The sequence below is a fragment of the Oncorhynchus mykiss genome, chromosome 3 (assembly GCF_013265735.2).
Source record: "Oncorhynchus mykiss isolate Arlee chromosome 3, USDA_OmykA_1.1, whole genome shotgun sequence".
NCBI classification, from domain to species: Eukaryota; Metazoa; Chordata; class Actinopteri; order Salmoniformes; family Salmonidae; genus Oncorhynchus; species Oncorhynchus mykiss.
The window spans coordinates 48,498,589-48,509,385 of NC_048567.1; the positions used below are offsets into that span (position 1 = coordinate 48,498,589).

Below are 10,797 nucleotides of genomic sequence, written 5' to 3' on the forward strand. Positions count from 1 at the left end.
GACATGACCCTCCAGCATGACAATGCCACCAGCCATACTGCTCGTGCTGTGCGGGATTTCCTACAAGACAGGAATGTCAGTTTTCTGGTATGGCCAGCGAAGAGCCCGGATCTCAATTCCTTTGATCACGTCTGGGACCTGTTGGACATTTACACATGTTAAGTTTGCTGAAAATAAACACAGTTGACAGTGAGAGGACGTTTATTTTTGCTGAGTTTACAAGAATGATCTCAAAGTCCATCAAATAAAAGTAAAAAATAAAATTGTACAAAATAAAAGTAAAAAGAGCAATTATACAGTACCAGTCAAAACCCTAATTCTAGGGTTTTTCTTTATGTTGACTATTTTCTACATTGTAGAATAATAGCAGACATTAAAACTATGAAATAGCACATATGGAAACAGGTAGTAACCAAAAAAGTGTTAAACAATATATTTGAGTTTCTTCAAAGTAGCCTCCCTTTGCCTTGATGACAGCTTTGCATTCACTATAGTCATCTGGAATGCATTTCAATTAACAGGTGTGCCTTGTTAAAAGTTAATTGGTGGAATATATTTCATTCTTAATGCGTTTGAGCAAATCAGTTGTGTTGTGACGTGGTAGGGGTGGTATACAGAAGATAGCCCTATTTGGTAAAAGACCAAGTCCATATTATGGCAAGAACACCTCAAATAAGCAAAGCGAAATGACAGTCCATCATGACTTTACGACATGAAGGTCAGTAAATCTGGAAAATTTCAAGAAGTGCATCACAAAAACCGTCAAGCGCTATGATGAAACTGGCTCTCATGAGGACCGCCAGAGTTACCTCTGATGATGAGGATAAGTTTGTTAGAATTAACTGCACCTCAGATTGCAGCCCAAATAGGTAACAGACACATTTCAACAGCAACTGTTCAGAGAAGAATCAGGAATCAGTGAATCAGGCCTTCATGGTTGAATTGCTGCAAAGAAACCGCTACTACAGTAAAGGACACCAATAAGAAGAAGAGACTTGTTTTAGCCAAGAAAAACTAGCAATGAACATTAGAACGAGTGCAAATTTGAGATTTTTGGTTCCAACAGCCGTGTCTTTGTGAGACGCAGAGTAGGTGAACGGATGATCTACACATGTGTGGTTCCCACCGTGAAGCATGGAGGATGATGTGTGATGGTGTGGTGGTGCTTTGCAGGTGACATTGTCAGTGATTTATTTAAAATCCAAGGCACACTTAACCAGCACGGCTACCACAGCATTCTGCAGCGATACGCCATCCCATCTTGTTTGCTCTTAGTGGCACTATCATTTGTTTTTCAACATGATATTTGACCAAGGAGAGTGATTAATTGCTGCATCAGATGACCTGGCCTCCACAATCACCTGACCTCAACCTAATTGAGATGGTTTGGGATGAGTTGGATCTCAGAGTGAAGGAAAAGCAGCCAACAAGTGCTCAGCATATGTGGGAACTCCTTCAAGACTGTTGGGAAAGCATTCCTCATGAGGCTGGTTGAGAAAATGACAAGAGTGTGCAAAGCTGTCATCAAGGCAAAGGGTGGCTACTTTGTTGACTATAAAATATATTTTGATTTGTTTAACACTTTTTTGGTTACTACATGATTCCATATGTATTATTTCATTATTCTACAATGTAGAAAATAGTAAAAGTAAAGAAAAACCCTTGAATGAGTAGGTGTGTCCAAACTTTTGACTGGTATTGTATATAACCATATCATAAAAGCAACAATCAAAGTCTAGGAGGAAGGGTCTGCTTTAAAAGACTCAACAGTCTGAACAGCCCTGAGATTTTCAGAAAGTTCCAAAGGCGTGGTATGTGGGAGGAAAAGGCATGATCCTCCGTTGTAGTTTGCAGTTTAGCGTGGCTTGAACATAGGGTGCATGGAGGTTCATAGGGTGAGAGTATATCTGACAGGTTGGCAGGTCCGATGCCATTTAGGGCTTTGTAGACCAGGAGAAGAATTTTAAAGTCAATTATTTGAGGGACAGATAGCCAATGGAGGTCAGCAAGTATGGGTATGTATGCCATAATCTTTGCTGCACTGTTTTGAATGAGTTGTAATTTATTAATCGAGTTTGCAGGCAGGCCCCCAAGTACTGCATTCCCATAATCAATTCTGAAGAAAACTAATGCATTGATAAGCTTTTCTGCTTCAGAAGTGGTGAGGGAGGGTCTTAGGCGGGAGATGTTCGAAAGAATGATGTTTTACAGACGTAACTAATGTTTGCATTGAAGGAGAGCATAGGGTCAAATTTCACTCCCAGGTTGGTGATGACAGACACTGTGCTTTCTAAAGATCTGGCCGTGTGTGTGTGTGTGTGTGTGTGTGTGTGTGTATGTGTGTATGTGTGTATGTGTGTGTGTGTGTGTGTGTGTGTGTGACTAGTTCCACAGCCTTTTTTTGTGGTAAAATAATCATTTCTGGTTGATTGAACATATGAGACAAATTGATCAAACACATTTTCTCATGTTGGAGCTAAGTTTGGGCCAGCTAAAAATGTTAAATTCAGGTAATATTTTGACCAAATAGTTTAGTGAACAAAAGAAAGGCTGTAAAACTAGCTACTTAATAATAATTGGTTGAAACAACTAGATTATTTTTTACAGTGCTGTTGCCTCATAGTGCATATCATCACAGCCAGAGGCACATATTTAGAGAGTTATGCCAACTTTTAGAATTTAGATTTGTTTTCTAATTCTAAACATTCAGTTACATAGAATTATTTAAATATTCCCCATGAAACATTCATGGGTAACTAACAGGTTTTGGCTAGATGGGATACAGCTTTAGTCAGAATTGACTTTTTGTAGCATTGGCCCGCATTGGCACAATTCTCCAAGTACTTTACATGGCTCTAACGACAGCCTCTTATCAACGTGACATCAGCTCCCTGCAAGGATACAGAGCTCTGTAGTAAAACTAAGGCCCACAGCAACCCAATAGCTGAACAAAAATATAAACACAACATGGAAAAATGTAAAAGATTCTACAGAGTTACAGTTTTTATAAGGAATCAGTCTATTGAAATACATCTATGCGGTCCTAATCTATGGATTTCACATGACTGGAAATACAGATATGCGGCCCTAATCTATGGGTTTCACATGACTGGAAATACAGATATGCGGCCCTAATCTATGGATTTCACATGACTGGAAATACAGATATGCCTCTGTTGGTCACAGATAACCTTTTTTTTTAAAGGTAGGGACGTGGATCAGAAAACCAGTCAGTATCTGGTGTGACCACCATTTTCCTCATGTAGCACGACACATCTCCTTCGATCAGGCCTTTGATTGTGGCCTGTGGAATGTTCTCCCACTCCTCTTTAACGGCTGTGCAAAGTTGCTGGATATTGGCGGGAACTGGAACACACCGTTGTACACGTCGAACCAGAGCATCCCAAACGTGCTCAATGGGTGACATGTCTGGTGAGTATGCAGGCCACGGAAGAACTGGGATATTTTCAGCTTCCATGAATTGTGTATAGATCCTTGCGACATGGGGCTGTGCATTATCATACTGAAACATGAGGTGATGGAGGCAAATAAATGGCACGACAATGGGCCTCAGGACCTTGTCAAGGTATCTTTGTGCATTCAAATTGTCATCGATCAAAAGCAATTGTGTTCGTTGTCCGTTGCTAATGCCTGAACATACCATAACCCCACCGCCCCCAACGGGGACTCTGTTCACAATGTCAGCAAACTGATCTCCCGCATAACACCATACACACTGTCTGTCATCTGTGAAGAGTACACTTCTACAATTTGCAAGTGGCCATCGAAGGTGAGCATCTGTCCACTGAAGTCGGTTACGATGTCGAATTGCAGTCAGGTTAAGACCCTGGTGAGGACGACGAACACGCAGATGAGCTTGCCTGAGATGGTTTCTGACAGTTTGTGCAGAAATTCTTCAGTTGTGCAAACCCACAATTTCATCAGCTGGTCTCAAACAATCCAGCAGGTGAAGAAGCATTTCGGGGATATTTTATTTCAGCTCATGAAACACGAGACCAACACTTTACATGTTGCATTTATATTTTTGTTCAGTGTATATTTAGAGATACCTTTCCTCTTCTAGTCCTCCTTTTCCACCTACATGTGTTTCCAGGATGTTATAACACAAGAGTTCCCATCAGTCCCACTGGCAGGTCACATGCACTCATCAAAGGATGTCAGCGTTACTGGAAAAGAATCAATAAGACATGTGGAAATGGCATTAACTGGACTTCAGTTAATTAAACTACATGAAAACATTCTTAAGTCTTGGAGGCTACAGTGCTCTCACAGCAACATACTCTAGCCAGGGTTTTGGATGTCATATGTGCGGGAAGGGTGTCGACTGGTATAACCAACATAGTCCTTATCGATCAAATGCCAGTGCTGTGACGACGGTCTCTCCTCACGTGGTTGTCACTGAATTATCCCATCTGCATGACTTGACTTCTCATTGCTTCACTGGCTCTCTATTTATGCACTTTGAAACTGTACTGTGTTTGGATGTTGCTTGCTGCTGGGTACTGCTTTTAACATGAACAATTTCTTCATTTTTTTGTGTTTGTGCTTTTCATTTACAGTTAACAAATTATGTGACTTCATCCTGCCTCTACAAGGTTTTTTCTGTTTCCTTTTTTCACACTGCAGCCTAATTGTAAATTACAACAAACAAGTCAACACACCATCACAGTCTCTCCTTCACAAATACATTTCCCCCTTGTCCTTTCCTTTCCTTTTTCCCTTGTTGTTGTCATGGTCGTCGATAAGCTGTGGTGTTAGTGACACTCGTGTTGAGCTTTACGCTAGCATTTAAACACTTTGTGTTTTCCTATTTCCACCGTCACCAATCAAAGTCAACATGTAGCCTACAGTACAGATGTAGGATCTTAACATGAGCCAGTTTGCTACGGCAGTAAAATAATCATGCATCAACTTGGAATGGGAATGATTATTCTGATTATAATGAATGGACATTTTTGTAGGGATGGGATACATTTTTCGTAAGGGAAAATCAGGTCTGAAATTTCAAAGTGGGAATTACAAACTTCAGAAGCCTTTTTAATACCCCACAAGTTTTACATTTCCTGCTATGCAGGAAAGTTATCCTGCAACGGGGTGATTAAGATCCTACATTTGTATATATTGTCAGTGCTGAAAATGATCATTATCCAATGCAATATTGTCTCTGGTTCGATATCTGAGACTGTCTGTGTGAATCCTTGCAGGTGGTCATCAACGCTCTGCTTGGAGCCATCCCCTCCATCTTCAATGTGCTGCTGGTGTGCCTCATCTTCTGGCTCATCTTCAGCATCATGGGTGTCAACCTGTTTGCAGGGAAATACTACCATTGTATCAACATGACCACGAGTGAGCGCTTCGAAGTCAGAGACGTGGCAAACAAGACAGAATGTTTGGCTTTGAAAGGTACCCACTGGAAGAATGTCAAGATCAACTTTGATAACGTGGGAGCAGGCTATCTGGCACTGTTACAAGTGGTGAGTGGCTCTCCATTCACCTTTCACCGGAAATATTTTGTTGACATTTTCGAAAGATAACGGGACCCATGTCAAACGTTTTGTAGCAATTTCGTGTGGGCAGACAAGTTGTGCGAGGGCAATGTCCTTCGGAACAAGTGTCTTAACTATTAGGTAGTAAATTCCTTCATTTCTCTCTAAGGCTACATTCAAAGGCTGGATGGATATCATGTATGCAGCTGTGGACTCTCGCAATGTAAGTGTTTTCAGTAATTCCTTTCACAAGGTATTTTAGACTAATGGTGGTTTGTGTTTGCACATTGTCTATTTTTATATGATAATATTTTGGTTTTATGATGTTCATGTATGGCAATACTACGCTATTCTATTACAGTTGGATGATCAACCCGACTACGAAGTGAATCTGTACATGTATCTGTACTTTGTGGTATTCATCATATTTGGATCCTTCTTCACACTCAACCTCTTCATTGGTGTCATTATAGACAACTTCAATCAGCAAAAGAAAAAGATAAGTCTTTTTTTTAAAGTTGTATGCAATGATACATGCATCCATTTTCTCTGATTTAACGTAATGAGGATTCTTCCCTCCAACAATGGGCAACTAAATGTGTGTAAGAGCTGCAGGAATGTAACTAGGCTTGTCTTGCCTCTTTACTTTGGAGGTCAAGACATCTTCATGACAGAGGAACAGAAGAAATACTACAATGCTATGAAGAAGCTCGGCTCAAAGAAACCCCAAAAGCCTATCCCTAGGCCAGTGGTAAGGTCATACTGTACCACGATGTTTCTCAACAAAGACATTCCTCAATTCATGAACCTCGATTTCCACATCCTGGTGTCTCAAAATGCTTCTTTCTTATGTTTCCTCCAGAACAAGTTTCAAGGATTTGTTTTTGATTTCATTACAAAGCAAGCCTTCGACATTGTCATCATGATTCTTATATGCCTTAATATGGTCACCATGATGGTGGAGACGGATGACCAGGCAGATGACATTCGTAAAATTCTCTACAAGATCAACCTGGTGTTTATTGTCATGTTCACCGGAGAGTGTATTCTGAAGATGATCTCACTCCGACAATACTACTTTACCATTGGTTGGAATGTATTTGACTTTATCGTTGTTATCCTGTCGATAATTGGTAAGATTTTTCACCTATTGTTCATAATTGTAATACTGCAAAGTGATATTATGCTTTGGAGATTATTATGTGTAATTCTTTTCTGTCCTTTCAGGTATGTTTCTCTCGGAACTGATAGAGAAGTACTTGGTTTCACCAACCTTATTCAGAGTCATTCGACTGGCCCGAATTGGCCGTATCCTTCGCCTCATCAAGAGTGCCAAGGGAATCCGTACACTCTTGTTTGCGTTGATGATGTCACTTCCTGCATTGTTCAACATTGGTCTTCTGCTCTTCTTAGTGATGTTTATCTATGCAATCTTTGGCATGTCCAACTTTGCATACGTCAAGAAGGAGTCTGGGATTGACGACATGTTCAACTTTGAGACGTTCGGCAACAGCATGATCTGCCTGTTCCAGATCACCACGTCAGGAGGCTGGGATGTCCTGCTGGCCCCCATCCTCAACAAGGGAGAGCCAGACTGCGACAGCCGGAAAGAGCACCCAGGAAGCACGTACAAGGGGGGAGACTGTGGAAACCCCTCTGTGGCCATTATCTTCTTTGTGAGCTACATAATCATATGTTTCCTTGTTGTGGTCAACATGTACATTGCTGTCATCTTAGAGAACTTCAGTGTGGCCACTGAGGAGAGCGCTGAGCCCCTGAGCGAGGATGACTTTGAGATGTTCTACGAGGTCTGGGAGAAGTTTGATGCGCGGGCCACCCAGTTCATGGAGTATGACAAGCTGTCAGACTTTGCTGACGCCCTAGACCCCCCGCTACGCATCTCTAAGCCCAACAAGATCCAGTTGAGCTCAATGGATTTACCCATGGTGAGTGGGGAGCGCATCCACTGCCTGGACATCCTGTTTGCCTTCACCAAACGTGTCCTGGGCGAGGGCGAAGGCTTGGACATCCTCCGGGGTCAAATGGAGGAGCGCTTTATGGCCTCCAATCCTTCCAAGGTGTCCTACGAACCAATCACCACCACACTGCGCCGCAAGCTAGAGGACATGTCTGCCCTGGTCATCCAGAGAGCTTTCAGACGATATCTTCTCAAGCGTATTGTTAAGCGGGCCTCTGCCATGTACAAGGAGAAGATACAAAGTGGAGGCACGCTCCTTGATAAAGAGGTTCTCGTCATAGACAAATTTCCCGAGATCTCTACTTCAAACAGAACTGACATGACACCATCCACAGCTTCTCCCCCATCATATGACAGTGTCACAAAACCTGAAAAAAACAAATATGAAAAAGACAAGAGAAAGAAGGAGGTGAAGGAGAAAAAAAAGTACATGGATGTTGGGAAGATTTAGCATAGATTTCATTCTGCTACAAATTGTTTACAGCCTTTGAAGGTGACCAATGCGTCAAGTGAACCCCTTCTTTGGTGTGAATATCTATGCCAAACTGACAATGCTTACTTGAGTCTAGATGTAAGGTTGGTGCCTAACATGAGGTAGTGACTCAACCTCTTAGGCTGTAAGGTGACCAGTTGTTTGGATGTTCATTTCTGTGGGGACTAAAACAAATGTTTGCCAGCTTTATAGGGACAGGTAAAACATGTTGTGTGTTGTTCCAATCAGAAACATTTAGTTATACTGTAACTTCTCTTGCAGCTAGTACTTCCAGGGTTGCTTCCAGTCTCTTGCATTATAACTGCCATATGATTTACTAACTTAGTTTTCTGACAGAATCTTGTTTTTAAAACTCATAGGTTGATTGTGTGACTATTTTTGTAAACATATGTTTTACTGTAAAACGAGGGGTTTCATGTATTGCTTTAAAAAGGTAGTCGTGTTCACTTTAAATGTTCATACAACTTGACTAGTCAAGTGTGATCAAACACACATCCTTGTGGGGTGCAGGGCCGAAAGAAGTTGGCATAAAATAAATTTGGGGCCCGCACACTCATAAACCGTTTTAAAATGAAGGTACATGGTGGAGCTTATGCATGTGCGGGCTCTGTTTCGAGCATAAGACATGACTACTCATGACAACCATTATTGCTGCAGTGCAGTTAGGGGGATTGCTGCAGTTCAATCGACATGTAGACCTGCATGAATGCTTACCCATTGTTACCCATTGTTACCCATTGTTACCCACAGTGTTGTGTTACGCACCCTCACCAAAATGAGCTTGCTCTCTCCGTGATGTCTGAGGGGCTCATACTTTGATGAACCTGTATCATTATGTTACTCTCACTATTACAAATCAACAGGAAAGATTTCTCCTGAGCATACAGTCCAAATACCATTACCAACGACCGTTGCCTATAATCAGTTTTCCGAACAATAACACGCTCTAGAAAAACATAGTTTTCCTCCTTTCATTCATCAGAAACCACAGTACAATGCAGAATACATTAATCTTTAGTGCTGGCTCACAGAGTTGATACACATAGTATTCGTAGTCCAGCTCTTCTGTCCAGCTTGAACCACAATGGCCTCAAAGTCTATACTGTTTTTTCTCTTCACAGTGGTGAATGATAAAATGAACGTCCTCTGCACAGTATAGTTGTGACCATCAGGTGTAAATCGCCTCAAATAATCTCCAAGCCTCATCTGACAGGTGAAACACTGTATTCTGTGTCATATATGCTCACTTAAGAGGCATTCCAAAAGCACGTATCTTGTGTACTCTGTGGTTTTGGTACTGAAACATCATTAGTAAGTGCTATAAAACTTGCAATTTACCAAATCTAAATTGCTTTGAGTTTACCTTTCCTACCCACTTCCCAAATCATTTTCCATCATTATTGATGTATCTGTATGTACATATTCTATAATATATGAAAAATACAAATATATTTGATATATTATGTGATGTTTCATGTATAATGGAATATATGAAGTTGTTAATGTTATTTAATACATATATCTATTATATTCTGCATTCTCTGCTCTATATGGCAGACAGGCCAGAGTACGAAGCATCCAGTTGAGGCCGTGGGAAGATTTTGTAGTTAGATTACACTCAATGTCTATATAAATATTGTAATATAATCATTTTTTCTTTGTACTTTACAACTGTTTTGTAAATAGTTTGCTATACAATATGGCCGCACTGTCTGCGCTATAGCCACTTTAGTTATATAAGCTTCACCTCACCCTTTCATTTGGAAACGCCTCGTGATCTAGTGAAGGGGAAATTCTCATTTGGATTCTTTCATCTTTTATTTTGTGTCATTTATAAACTGTGGTCACAGTTTACCTCACATGCTTTATCATAATAAATATCTAAGATGGAACGTCAGGTTCAGAGAATTCTGAATATGATCGTCTCAAGGCTAGTGTGACAGCACACATCTTCGATTGTTTCCTACATTTGTTTACATAGTTATCCAATTCCTCAGGATGTTACTTTTGTCAGCTGTTCCCTTTGTATAAAGTGTCACAAGTGTCTGTAATTAGAATGTTTAAAAGTATGTTATGAAGAGCATATGTTGCATGTAATAAAAACATTCCTAATATGTATATACTATACATGTATACACAATGAATGTTTTGATTACGTAACATTTAATAGATCACATCTTGATATGCATTATGCTTGTAGTGTATGAGTAAACTGCATGCAAGATATAACCCATCTCATTGAAAAGCCAAAAGAATAAAGAATACATGTACCTCAGGTATGTCTGTAAAATATGAATTTATTCCATCACACGTGTTTGACTATTCATTTGCGACATTGCAATCCATACAGTACATCAACATACTCTATAAATACATTGTTATCCAAGTTTTGCATGCTTAACAAATGTTTGCAAATCAGTGGCCAGTGAGTTAAATGGATTCATCTAAGGTCCCTTTTTTTCCATGTCAGCAAACACTTTTTATTTGATCATGTGACCTGACCAGTGAAAATGTGTGGCCCCAATTATAAGATGTTTTAATGGACTAAAGGTGGATTATTAATTTAATACATAAACTACTACAAATCAATCATGTTACAATGTAGTTGTCCATGGAGTTCCAGAATTATAGCCTCACGTCATTGAACGGAAGTCTCACATGACTTTTAATCATTTATTTGGAGATATGTACTGTATACAGTAAATCCTGACCATTACACTGCATATCACACCACAAAATACTCCAGAATACATTAACCGTTACTCTCTCGCGGGAATTCCACTAACGGTCCGTATGTAGCCAAACGTAACTGCTGCTCA

General features: G+C 40.3%; 1 protein-coding gene across 7 annotated transcripts in view; it reads left to right on the forward strand.

The window, feature by feature from the left end:
- Positions 1 to 10,251, forward strand: part of LOC110520075 (sodium channel protein type 2 subunit alpha) — a 53,630-nt gene extending 43,379 nt beyond the window's left edge. For all 7 annotated transcript variants that reach the window (XM_036974350.1, XM_036974351.1, XM_036974353.1 and 4 more), the window contains 6 exons: positions 5,226 to 5,495; positions 5,677 to 5,730; positions 5,869 to 6,006; positions 6,154 to 6,258; positions 6,370 to 6,640; positions 6,735 to 10,251. In XM_036974350.1, coding sequence (XP_036830245.1) covers positions 5,226 to 5,495; positions 5,677 to 5,730; positions 5,869 to 6,006; positions 6,154 to 6,258; positions 6,370 to 6,640; positions 6,735 to 7,936 — 2,040 coding nt within the window. In that variant the 3' untranslated portion in view covers positions 7,937 to 10,251. The remainder of the gene's footprint in view (positions 1 to 5,225; positions 5,496 to 5,676; positions 5,731 to 5,868; positions 6,007 to 6,153; positions 6,259 to 6,369; positions 6,641 to 6,734) is intronic.
- Positions 10,252 to 10,797: the final 546 nt, after the last annotated feature.